At 30.8% G+C, this 12,984-nt stretch overlaps 2 protein-coding genes across 7 annotated transcripts; both read left to right on the top strand.

Annotated features, from left to right (window-relative positions):
* The first annotated feature begins 239 nt into the window (after positions 1-239).
* On the top strand, positions 240-5,309 carry LOC106765617 (UDP-arabinose 4-epimerase 1). Of its 6 annotated transcripts, none has more exons than XM_014650301.2 (11): positions 435-547; positions 1,283-1,437; positions 1,742-1,866; positions 2,524-2,637; positions 2,730-2,837; positions 2,949-3,040; positions 3,606-3,747; positions 3,877-3,971; positions 4,315-4,444; positions 4,613-4,757; positions 4,878-5,306. In XM_014650301.2, exons 2-11 carry the CDS (start codon positions 1,377-1,379, stop codon positions 5,114-5,116), a joined length of 1,251 nt encoding a protein of 416 aa, XP_014505787.1. In that variant the 5' UTR covers positions 435-547; positions 1,283-1,376; the 3' UTR covers positions 5,117-5,306. The 6 variants fall into 6 exon arrangements, with proteins under 6 accessions (XP_022639433.1, XP_022639435.1, XP_014505787.1 ...); XM_014650302.2 differs by having other exon boundaries at positions 443-547; positions 1,278-1,437; XM_022783713.1 differs by having other exon boundaries at positions 494-547; positions 1,394-1,437; positions 4,878-5,308.
* A 3,164-nt stretch (positions 5,310-8,473) lies between these two features.
* LOC106766448 (two-component response regulator ARR14-like) lies at positions 8,474-9,200 on the top strand. The gene is made up of 3 exons (XM_014651176.1): positions 8,474-8,603; positions 8,681-8,836; positions 8,953-9,200. The coding sequence occupies exons 1-3, from the start codon at positions 8,474-8,476 to the stop codon at positions 9,198-9,200; spliced, it is 534 nt and encodes a 177-aa protein (XP_014506662.1).
* The last annotated feature ends 3,784 nt before the right edge of the window (positions 9,201-12,984 follow it).

Genomic DNA, 12,984 nt, shown 5'->3' with positions numbered 1-12,984 from the left:
AGACTTTGGTCCAGAAATTGACTCCAATTAGTAAATTTGATATGTTAAAAATATGTATGTAATAATTTTTTACAGTCATGTTATTTATTATATAAATGAAAATTTGATAAAGTAATTGAACTTGATCCTTCCATTAATTGAATAAATAAATAAATGATTAATAAGTTAATATGATGATGCAGGTAACAAGAAATATAAAAAGAAAATAGGCGTATGGTATGATGATGTTGTGTTGTTGTTCCTTTGATTCAGGGTGGCATCTCTCTCTTTCTCTCTCTCTCCCTCTAACGATTCGACAACATGGACTGCACGCACAGAACTCCCCGCTTCTCTCTCTCTTCATCAATATTCAAGGCTCTCAAGACCACCCTTCAATTTTGGACCCCTTTGCTACTCACTTTCCATTTTCTACATCTTTCTCTCCACCTTCTCTTCTCCTACATATTTTTCTCCTCTTCTTTTTACCTCTTCAATCTTCTTTCTTCTATTAATATCTTTTGGGTCACCCAAAGCTTGCGTTTTTCTTTCTGCATTCTTTTTCCTTCAGGTAATTCTCACTGCGGTTATGGGTCTGCTTCTGATGAACGCCTTCCTCTGCGATACTTTAGCTTCCAACTCCTCTTTCTTTTCTGGGAATTTTGTGTGGTTCTGAATTTTAATTTGCTCCGTGTTTTTCTTCGCTGTTGTCTTGTGTTGGATCATGAAAATGTGGTTTCTTCTGGGTTTGTTAAAAAATCTGCAGTCTTTTTCACAATGATTATTAAATAGCAATGCGGGCTTCTTGGGGGATTCGTTTTTCCCATGTTTCCTTCGCCTTTAATGCTTTGAGGAACAAATTGGCGTGCATGTATTTTGTTAGTGCTATGAGTAATGAGTTATGCAGAACCTAACTTTCTGCTTTGTGCATCTCTTTGCTTTTATTTTATGTTTTATTTGTTCTTATACTGATTTCTGTGGATCTTGGAATTCTGAATGCCTTCTCTTTGGTTCACCGTGTGTCAATTTTGTTTATACATTTGTAAATTGCAGAAGTTCTGTTTTGTGCACAAAAGTGTTGTGGTTATTTGAATTATACGTGTTTTCATTGGCTGAATTTGCCGCCCCCGCCCCACTTCACTCCCCTAATTTTAACCCTTGTTGTTTTTACTTCACTGTTCTTTTGGATTCAATCCTTTCCTTGGTTTATATTTTCTTGTTAGATGGCTTTTCCTTTTTTTACTTCTTTGGGTTGTTCTCCATTCTGGAGGAGAAAATGTCTCAAATGGTGTGACTTTAAGTGCAGCATGTCTCTCAATGTCGGGAGTGGAGCTTGATTTGTTAATTGATATTAAGGAATAAGATCTCATTCTACACACTAAAAGAAAGGGGTTCTGCAAATGCTAAATTTTGGCAGGTCCAGAAATCAGCCAAGGACAGTCAGAGCTACAACAATGGGAGGTATAATTCTCTCCTATAAATTTCAGCACAAATGGTGGTAACTTTTTATATTTTCCCCTTCAAATGAAGCTTGGTTGGTTAAAAGTATTAATCAGTTTGAAAATGGGAATGAAAAGCTTTACCTTTTGTATGACTTGACTATAGTATAGACTAGTTGCAGTGCATATATATAATTGACTACAAGGTGTTTGTGAGTTCATAATGGTCAATCTCCAGTAATTTGTTCCGTGTTTTGTTATTATTTTGGCTCACTCGTAATATACTTGGAGTTTGAAAATGTAGTTTCCGTTTTTCTGTCCTTTAGGTTTGGATTATCCAGATCCAAAACGGAAGGGCAATTTTGTTGGGAAAGTATTTCTTGCTGCTGTGTTAACAACACTATGTATTATCATGATCAAGCGAACTCCATCTTTGAATTCCTCTAGTCCGGTAATCCTTATACCATTGACACCATTAAAATGCTACACACTATTACCGTGGTCAACTATAGATGTTACTAGTGCACCGGTCATGCTTGTTGTATCTGTATATTGGATTATATTATTTATTGTAGTGAGGTTTTATAATACATTTGTACCTACCTAACAACAAGAGATATGGGTATAAACCCTGTTATAATACATATGAGTACATTGCAATAGATACATAAGTTCTGTTTAAATTTCTTTGGCCTTTTTTATAACATATTTGAAAGATGCATTAAAATTGTTCAGTTGGTGTTCAGCAGTGTTGTTAGAGAGATGAGAAAGATATAAAGAAATTAGGGGAAAGGAATTTTAAGGTTTAGAGATAAGCGGTGGAAAAGGAAAACAAAGAATGATCAAAGCTTGATACAGGAAGGTATATGTAGAGATATACATGAGTAACAAAACCATGCAGACCTAACTGACTGCATAACAGATACCCATGCATACAGATATCCCTAACAGGAATAGTTGAGAGTTGTTATATGGTGTTTACTTTTCAGTCATAATTTTCTTCTTTCACTTGCCCAATCTCATTGCTACTTTATGTATCGAATTCACTGTACCTTTTTTCTTTTATTCATCTAGCTATCCTTAAGTTTTATTTCTCCTCCCTTTGCAGTTTGCCATCCATGAACCTGGTGTCACTCATGTTTTAGTAACAGGAGGTGCAGGATTTATTGGTTCACATGCTACTCTAAGACTTTTGAGCGATAATCATCGTGTCACCATAGTAGTATGTCAATTCATAAAAGTTCATTTTNTGATAAAGCCAAATGCACTGCTCAGTGTATTGTTACAGACCTGACATTTTCTTTTTCTTGGCAGGACAATCTTTCACGTGGAAATTTGGGTGCCGTCAAGGTTCTTCAAGGATTATTTCCAGAACCTGGAAGACTTCAATTTATTTATGCTGACTTGGGAGATAAAAAATCTGTATGCTTACAGTGTTTGTTACTAGAAATACTTCGGTGTCACTCTTTTTGTTGTTCTTTTGGCATGTGTGGGGAAGGACCTTGAAAGATTGTTTATTTTACTGGTTATTAGGTTGAAAAAATATTTTTGGAGAACAAATTTGATGCTGTCATGCACTTTGCTGCTGTTGCATACGTGGGAGAAAGCACAATGGATCCTCTTAAGTAAGCACTTCTGAATTTTGTTCATTCATGTTAATCTCAGCTGAATAAGTTGTGGAAGGCACTTGTGCTCAGTTTCTAATTTCAAACATCTATATCTAAGTATTGTAGATCACGTATTAGCTTTTTAGATACTCATTGACATTTTAAGCATTATCTGAATTGACACACAGATTTCTGTTATGGTCTTGCTTTTGTCAATAAATTCACGCATTGAATCTGTAAACACACTTTAGACACAAAGTGTAATGCAAGATACGTGTGTATTTCTATTTGTTGTTCTTATTGAAATAATGTTTGCAATGAATACCAGACTAGTTATAAATAAGTTGGACTATTCTATAACCATCTTTATCTAGAGGATGTTTTTGTTTGAGTACACCTATATTTGCTATGGCTACTCTAAGAATGAATTATGTTATTGATATTGCTGCTTTTTGGAATTAGATATGAATTTGTTGATAGAGTTGGGCAATTTGTTGTTACAAGAATGGTATTTTATGAATTGACCAATTTCGGTTTTACTTTAATAATAATTTAATGTATTTCGAATTTGCATGTTTGGTAGGTATTATCACAATATTACATCAAACACTTTGTTGGTATTGGAGGCTATGGCCAAACATGATGTGAAGACATTGATATATTCTAGTACATGTGCAACATACGGGGAACCTGAAAAGATGCCCATTACAGAGGAAACGCAGCAGGTGGGAATCCAAGGATAGTTGAATTATGGGGGTTGGTTGAAAACATTTTATGTTTTTCATTGCATCCTGAATTGGCTTTAGGCTCGAGGAGATTTGGAGTTAACATTGATGTTCTATTTCTATATATAGGTCCCAATAAATCCATATGGAAAAGCCAAAAAGATGGCTGAAGATATCATCCTTGATTTCTCTAAAACCTCAGACATGGCAATAATGATACTGAGGTTTGTATTTTGGATTTACATATTTCCCTTCATTTCAAAAGAGCTTTTTATATCTTATTCCGAGTGCCCTTTGTTGCAAAAGTTGTAACTTAAGTGATTCTTACTGTATCTGAAATATATGGAACCTAGCAAATGGGATTATTGATCAATTTAATCAGTGCACTTTTTGGGAAATTTTTATGGAGCTTCCGACATGTTGTTCCTTTATTGTATTTGGATTTTTTGGCTTTACAAAACTTCCTACCTCATGTTAGTATGATCATATACAATTTGAGTTTTAACTAAGGTTTTTAGAATTATCTGTGCTGGTATTCTTTATAAGTTTTCTTTGGGAAACTACCAGATATTTCAACGTGATTGGATCAGACCCAAATGGAAATTTGGGTGAGGCTCCTAGGCCTGAACTGCGAGAGCAAGGTCGAATATCAGGGGCTTGCTTTGATGCTGCTCGTGGTATTATACCTGGTTTAAAGGTATGCTGATACTGAAATTTTCATTCTTTTTTTCTCTTACATGGCTGAAAAGGAATTCTTTATAGAAGTCAGACTGTGTTTTGTTTTGTATAATGAAAAGTTGAATAAAGTTTGCATTTGATTGTTTTAGTAGCTGTAGGTTGTTGATTGGGTGGTGGCACTATGCAGGTAAGAGGAACAGACTATAAGACGGCTGATGGAACTTGCATACGAGATTATATCGATGTAACTGACCTGGTCGATGCTCATGTGAAAGCTCTAGAAAAGGCACAACCTGCTAAAGTTGGAATCTACAATGTTGGCACTGGAAAGGGTAAGTTAAACACTTTGATGATGAAAACAGCAGAAAACATATTCTGAACCAATCAAACCAAACAAAACAAAACAAAACAACCTTGTACGTTTGATTATAGTATTAGTGTATGTTTATCAGGTAGTTCAGTGAAGCAGTTTGTGGAAGCTTGTAAAAAGGCGACAGGGGTGGACATTAAAGTGGAATTCCTTCCTCGTCGTCCTGGTGATTATGCTGAGGTGTACAGTGACCCAAGAAAGATCAAACGTGAACTGGATTGGAGTGCTAAGTACACTGATCTTCAACAGAGTTTGAGGATTGCATGGAGATGGCAGAAATCTCATCGTGATGGTTATGGGGTTTCAAATGAATTGCGTTGAATTACTTGAAATTCTAGCAATGAAACCCCTGCTGCACTTCTATTTATCTATTTATATATTAGAAAATTTGTTCTTAGGGACCCTCTAGTTCATTCGTTACATGTATTCACCTTATTATATGATTCAATAATATAATGCTGAGGCTCTATTATAGCTTTCTTCAATATCCTACAATCATATTTCAACTCTTTACACCACTCATAGCTCTTGTTCCAATGAAATTCTTTCATCTTTATATATAAGATCAAATTAAAATATATAATTAAATATCTTAATTTAATATTTTATTGTCAAACAGAGTTTTCATTTGGGTTTGAGAGTAAAAAGGGTATCACATTATCTTTTTTTTTTTTCAAAAACATGTAATACTTTGCATTGACACCATGATGCATGTAGTATATTCCAGCGAAATTAATTGCATATGATTTAAAATTAAATTTGAATTTAACTTATTGTAAGTATTGATAGAAGAATATAAGAAAAGAGAGAAAAATGTCAGAATTAAAGGTACGAGAAATGTGTACAAAAACATAAGTAGGCAACTACTTCTTTATAGCATAGTATAATTGCAAAAATCAATTTATTTAGGAACGACAAGAACCCGAAATGCATCTATTTATTCAGGAAGAAAAAAGAAGACTTACGACATCAGCTCGTAAAAAAGTGTGAAGTAACTGATATTGGTGTTTATGTAAGTGTGAAGTAACTGATATTGGTGTTTATGTAGAAGATCGTTCACTTCAAGAACATCTAGTTGAGCAGCATGTTGAGAAGGAAGAGCATGAAGATATTCTTCAAATAGAAAAGGAAGTTGGTGGATTTACAGAAGGTTCACAAGATCCTTCTTTGTTAATGCATTATATTCAACATATTGTTTGTGCCTTATGGTATACTCAGGTTAGTGCAAAACTTGAATTTTAATGACTATTGTTTAATTTTAATAAATTTTATATTCAATATGATTGTGTAGGATCGAGGAGAGATCAAGTTAATCTCTGAGTGAAAAGTTAAATAAATTTGGATCCTGTAACGAGAGAATTCAACAATTTATGTTGAATTCTGGTTTGATGCCTCTCATGGATATTTCGTATGACTACGCAAATAAGGTTTATTGTTGGCATTCATTAAGAGATGACACTTTGACTCTAGCACTTTCCATCTTCTAGTGGGTGAAATGTTTGTGACATTGGATGATGTGTCATTTTTGTTGCACCTTCCGATTATATGACAATTTTGTAATATCGAGGAGTTGAAGTTTGAAAATGCTTGATTGGTCATTGTTGAGCTTCTAGGCATGGATCGTAATAGGGCTGGTGTTGAGATGATAGAAGCATGTGATCCAAGAGTGAGACTGAGTTGGCTAAAAAAAAAGTACGATGCGTTTTATAAGCAACAACAAATGGAGTACGCTGCTTGAGCATATTTGTTGCATCTTGTTGGATGCACTATTTTTGCTAGAAAAAGTGACACGTCCATTCGCGTGTCTTAACTATTGTTGTTCAAAGATTTACATGCATGTAATCGATATGCATGGGACGTTGTTGCACTAGCGCACATGTACAATATGCTTGGCTTCAATAAAGCAAATGGCGTGATATTTGACTTTTTTACGAGTACAAATATCATTTGTACTTTGATTTCCTCTAATTGTTTCAATGTTGTTGATGAATGATTAATTAAAGTTTTTCATAGAGTTGGATTTATGAGCACTTTCCTGGGATGGGAAGGAGGTGTGTATTGTCTTCTTACAATGAAGACAAACTGTGTGTCGCTCGTTGGGTGATGTTGAGGCAAACTTATAGTCTAGTAGAGGCGAGGTCACAACTAGATGGCCTCACATACAATGCAATGATTTGGTACTCGTATGTGTCATATTAGGTCACTCGTCTATTTCTGGGCATCTATAAGTTTTTTGTGTGGAACAAGATTGACGAGAGGCTTTACTATCATTTTTCCTGAACGTGTCTTGAGGCAATTTGGGTTTCAACAAATTATCACACGACCGCCACATGTTGTTATAGAGGCATGCATACTAGCCATCAATGTTGTCTGACTGCACTATGTAGACCACATTATCAAGCATGTAACATTGACCTCATTTTCGTCTGATTGTGTTTAGGGATACCTACAGTGGTTCATGAGGGTTTCTTTTCTTTTCAACTGATCATTTTTCACACGTTATGAGTTAATTTTGGTTTTAGAGATTTTTTTTATATTGGTTTTGTTGTTGTACAATCTCATAAAGTTAATTGTTAACTTGGGGGAAAGACATATATTTTAGGATATGAAAAAAGTGGGAGGTAAAGGAAATACAAATATGATGTTCAACAAAGTATATTTGACACAAGACGAGTATTGAAGATAATGTATGAATATCATAACCAGGATGTGTTCATTTGGTTAGGAAGTTAAAATCTATTGAATACTCATGTTTGTTGATATGATTAGGAATCTTCAGTTCAAATAAAACAATGAGTGTTATGTGACAATAATCAAATAAGTATATAGTACAAGAACACATTAATTAAATTTTGAAACAATAAATAACCAAAATAAAAATACATAAAATAAATAAAATAAAAACTTACAAAACTAGAAGTAATTAAAAATAAATTAAAAAACACATAAAAAATAATTAAAATTTCCAGACNGTAATTAAACAAAACAAAAAATACAAAATAAAATAAAATAAAAAAACTAACAAAACCATAAACTATTAAAAATAATTTTTAAAAGAATAAAAAATATACAAAAATAAAAACCAAATTTCAAAATCTAATTAAAAAATATATTAGATTTCAAAATTCAGTTAAAGATTNAAATTCGATATAATATTTATCTAAATTTCAAAATTCACTGTGCTCCTTAACAGAATTTTGAAATCTANTACTTTAAGAAAACCAATTTTGAAACTCGACGTGTCTTTCTAAAATTCAGTATTTATCTCTAAACGTGGGGACAATTAAGAACTTTAGCTATTAAATTCTTTCGCCCTTAATTATTCAAAGATTAAGGACTTATGCAAAAGTAAAAAGAAAATGAAAACTCCGACGAATTTCTGAATGGTGCTATCGTCTTCTCTAGGTTTCCAGTGGTAGAAAGAGGATAATCGGTACCTCCGACGAGGTTAGTGCACAAAACAATTTTGCACATGTTAGCATACATTATAAATGATACCAAAATCCATTGATATATATAATTTTGCACATGTTTGTTTACCTTTTTAGGGTTCCTATTTGATTTATGTTGTTTCAACCTTTGATCAGTTTAGTAGAGGATTTGGATTTTGTTAAACCATGCCATANGTATTCATTTCTTTCATTTGCTTTCTCCATTATAAGGTGATAGTGAAGAGTGATGGCCGNAATTTCTTCTTCTGCAATTGACATCTCTGANTTTCCATCCAATCTTAATGTCCTTGTCATTGACACTGATCTCAGAGTTCTTGAATTCATCGAGAAATCATGCAAGGAGGATTCTCATCAAGGTTAGATATATATAATATTCTATTCGTAATCATTCTTTAAGANAAATATGTAATTCTTATGCTTGAATTATGTGCAGTTATAATATGCACTGAATCTTCAAGTGCTGTGGATGTTTTGCTGAAAAAAGAAATAGACATTCATTTGATCATCATGGAGCTTCATATGCCAATGATGGATGGCTATGAATTCCTGCAATTTCTCAGTAAAGAAGAAATTGATATTCCTTTTGCCNGTAAGTAACTAGTCTTTTACATTTTTACTCAAGTTTTAAACTTTTTACTGTTCAACGAACTAATCTTTTACATTTTTATTCAAGTTTTTAAGTTTTGAGTGTTTAACCATATGTAGTGATGTCTGAGGATTTTAGTTCGATTTCCATGACGAAGGCTTTCGATCTTGGAGCTTGCGATTATTTGAAGAAACCCTTCGATGATGACTATTGGTTAAATTTGTGGTCACCTATGTTCAAGCATCATATATTCCTGAGACGCAACAAGAAAAATATTGATAGCTTGGATGATGATAAGATAAGTGAGAAAAGTAATAATTCTNAATTTGAAGTTGAAGCCAATAATACCCTCCACAAGAAAGATTAAGGTTGGATAAATTATACCATTTTTTTAGTTCAGATTACAGAAACTAAACTTAGTTAATTAACTTTATAAACTAAACTGTGAATACTCACTCATTATTAAAGATTATGTCATTGAAATTGATCCTATANGTAGGTTGACGTTTTTTCTGTTGTAATTGAGATATAATATTTTGTTATACATATTTTATTTAATCTTATAATTATAATTTTGAATTACTACTTACCTAACAATCTAATTTTCATCTAGTCGTCTATTTAAGTTTTTAACATGACAACATAAATGGTTTAATATTGATTATTTCATCATTATTCATTATTTATTATTTAATTTCATAATTATTATTGTTATTTTGTTAAAAAATAAAAATTGAGATGAAATTATTCTTCATCATAAATATTTTGAATATCTTGTATTATACGGTATCATACTTAAAAATAAAAGTGTTATATATATATATATATATATATATATATATATATATATATATATATATATATTCAAATCATTTAAAAAATTAGTTTTATGGTTAAACTAAATTATATATCTAATTTATCTTTATAATTTATGATATAAAAGAAAATGAAAGATTGTGAGACAAATATAATTTAAAGAAAATATATTTTATATTTTGTAAGAATAATTTTTCATTAAATTAAATATATTTTTTCTCTTGGAGTTACGCGTAAGTTTTGAAGAAAGAAAATTAAGGAAAAGAATAAAAGCATAAAGGAAAAAAAAATTATTAGAATTATATATGTTAATTTTAATTATTTGTTTGTAGAAAATATTATAAAGTTATTTAATTTTATTAATATAATAAGGTTTGAAATAAATCTAAAGTATTTTTAGAGGTTTAAGAGTAAACTTTTTAAATAAAACAAACTTCAAATAATCTATTCTTGAAATTACATTAATTTCTGATAAATGATTTGTGTTAAATATGAATTTTTTTTTAATAAATAATATGTAAAAATTATATCCTGCATGTAACATATGGACGTACAAAGATAATCTTGAAAAGATTAGTTATTAGTTAATTGAACTATTTATTTAATATAAATAGTTTAGTTTCTTTTAATATATTATAAATATAGTTAACTATATAATTTAGTATACTTTAGTATGGTTTAGTTACATATGCCCAGTACTAAGAAAGATGATACCTTTCACAACCACAAGAAACAAAAAGGTGCAGCTACTAAACAAAGAGACTGAGAAGAATATAAAATTATTATTGCTATTAAAATAGTTCATTACTTTCATTAATTCATTGCAATCCTTAGTGTGAATTCTTATTATAAAAATATATGATTATTTAAGTAATAAAAACAACTAATTTTACAAAACAAAAAANCTAATTTATACGATGAAGTTTTTTTAATATTCTCTCCATTTATGATGCCATAGGTTAGTTTCTTTAATATAGAATGAAGAGTTAAAATAGTTTTCTATACCGAACATGTTTTAATGTAGATTTAAATCAGTGATCCAAAATATTACTTTGAAAATATTTTTACATATTAAAAACTAAATGAGGTTAGAGGCTATATATGTGAGAAATTAGAATGGAGGAATAATGTATTAGAATTGAGGAACAATATTTAATATTTTATTTTAACTCATACACAAGCTAAATGAGGTTTTCTTTTTTTAAAAAAAAAATGAATATTTCGGAAAAATTGTGTTTCTACCCAAATTTGGAATAAAATATTGTGTAATTAAAATATTAAAAAGTAAAATAAAGAAAATTCGAGTTTAGAAAAAACCAAAACTATACTACATAAATTTTTTTACATTAATAATATTACATAAATTTTTTAGATCTAAAGTCATTTAAACATGTTTGAGTTCCAAAAATAGTATGAGAAATAGTATTTTGAGCTGAAGAAACGATATAAAATGAAATTAATATTTCAAACTAAAAGAAAACATACTATCCAATTTTTGAATGAATTTGTGTGTTAAAACCGCATATAAATTCTTATCTTATAAATTATTTTAAGAAACAAATTGACCATACAACTACCGAAACAATATAAAAAATTGTTCCTAAATCGGATTGAATTATGATTCATTCAATATATATTCATCTTTATATAAAATTAAATGTAGATACTTTTGCACTTTACTATGAACACATTAACTAAATTTAAAAACAATAAATAACCAAAATAAAAAAAAATTAAAAACTTACAAAACCAGAAGTCATTAAAAATAAATTAAAAAACACATAAAAAATAATTAAAACTTCAAGACGATAAATAAACAAAACAAAAAACACACAAAATAAAATAAAAACTAANAAAGCCATAAACAATTTAAAAAAATTAAAAGAATATCTTTTTTAAATAAGGATATTTTAAAAACTCAAATATATCACTGAATCTCTTAATTATAGAAAAAAAAATTATTTCAATAAAGTGTTGTTACAATATATAAATATTTTAAAAAAGAGTTAAAACTTTTTATTATCTCTCCAAGTATCTCCTCGTCAAATAACTCTTATATTTCTGAATCGTGCTATCGTTTTCCGTAGGGTTCCAGTGGTAGAAGAGGAGAATCGGTATCTCCGACGAGGTCAGTGCACAAAGCAGTTTTGCACATGTTATGATGTTTATCATCATAACAGCATACATTATGAATGATACCAAAATCCATTGATATATATAATTTTGCACATGTTTGTTTACCGTTTTAGGGTTTTGATGGTGTTTTGGATTTTAATGGAATGTGAGGTCTCGATTTCTAGGTGCATTTTTGTCTAGGTCCCTCAAGAGATGGTGTTTCTGGTTTGAATGAAGAATCTTATTTAGTATGATTAATTGTGGTAGTATGATGTAAGATGCTTTATTGTTTTAGTTTGATTTAGTTTGAGCTGTGACATTTGTCTAACATTNGCNTCTGCTGAAATTTGCTGGGTCTTTTGATTCATGTTGTTTCAACCTTGGATCAGTTTAGTAGGGGATTTGGATTTTGTTAAACCATGCCATATGTATTCATTTCTTTCAATTGCTTTTTCCATTCCTAGTCTAAGGTGATAGTGGAGAGTGATGGCCGGAACTTCGTTTTCTGCAATTGACATCTCTAAATTTCCACCAAAACTTAATATCCTTGTCATTGATACTGANCCCGAAGCTCTTGAATTAATNGAGAAAACATGCAAAGAGAATTCTCATCAAGGTTAGATATATATAATATTCTATTCGTAATCATTCTTTGAGAGAAATATGTAATTCTTATGCTTGAATTGTATGCANTTGTAAAATGCTCTGAATCTTCAAGGGCTGTGGATGTTTTGCTGAAAAAAGAAATANACATTCATTTGATCCTCATGGAGCTTCATATGCCAATGAATGGCTTTGCATTCCTGCACTTTCTCAACGAAGAAGAATTTGATATTCCTTTTGTCAGTAAGTGACTAGTCTTTTACATTTTTACTCAAGTTTACAACTCTGGACTGTTTAACCATCAAGTAACTGCTCTTTTTACATTTTTACTCAAGTTTTCAACTTTTGACTTTTAACCATCTACAGTGATGTCTAAGGATATTACTTGGTTTTCCATGATAAAGGCTTTCCAACTTGGAGCTATAGAATATTTCATGAAACCCTTCGGTGATCGGTTAGATTTGTTGTCACCTTTCTTAAGGCATTATTATGCCAGGCGTAACTTAAAAGATGATGAGACAAGTGATCAAGAAGCCAAAGCCGATGATACCCTGTACAAGAAAGATGATACCCTGTACAAGAAAGATGATACCCTGTACAAGACAGATGATACCCTA

Source organism: Vigna radiata, chromosome 7 (assembly GCF_000741045.1).
Source record: "Vigna radiata var. radiata cultivar VC1973A chromosome 7, Vradiata_ver6, whole genome shotgun sequence".
Lineage (NCBI taxonomy): Eukaryota > Viridiplantae > Streptophyta > Magnoliopsida > Fabales > Fabaceae > Vigna > Vigna radiata.
This window is presented reverse-complemented; position numbering and strand designations above follow the sequence as displayed.

Excerpts from the sequence above, each read along its gene's own strand:
- LOC106765617 (XM_022783712.1), top strand. The coding sequence starts at position 301 with ATGGACTGCACGCACAGAACTCCCCGCTTCTCTCTCTCTTCATCAATA. Across the intron at positions 2,838-2,948 it reads ACTTGGGAGATAAAAAATCT|GTTGAAAAAATATTTTTGGA; the intron begins GTATGCTTACAG and ends ACTGGTTATTAG. Across the intron at positions 3,972-4,314 it reads ATGGCAATAATGATACTGAG|ATATTTCAACGTGATTGGAT; the intron begins GTTTGTATTTTG and ends GGAAACTACCAG.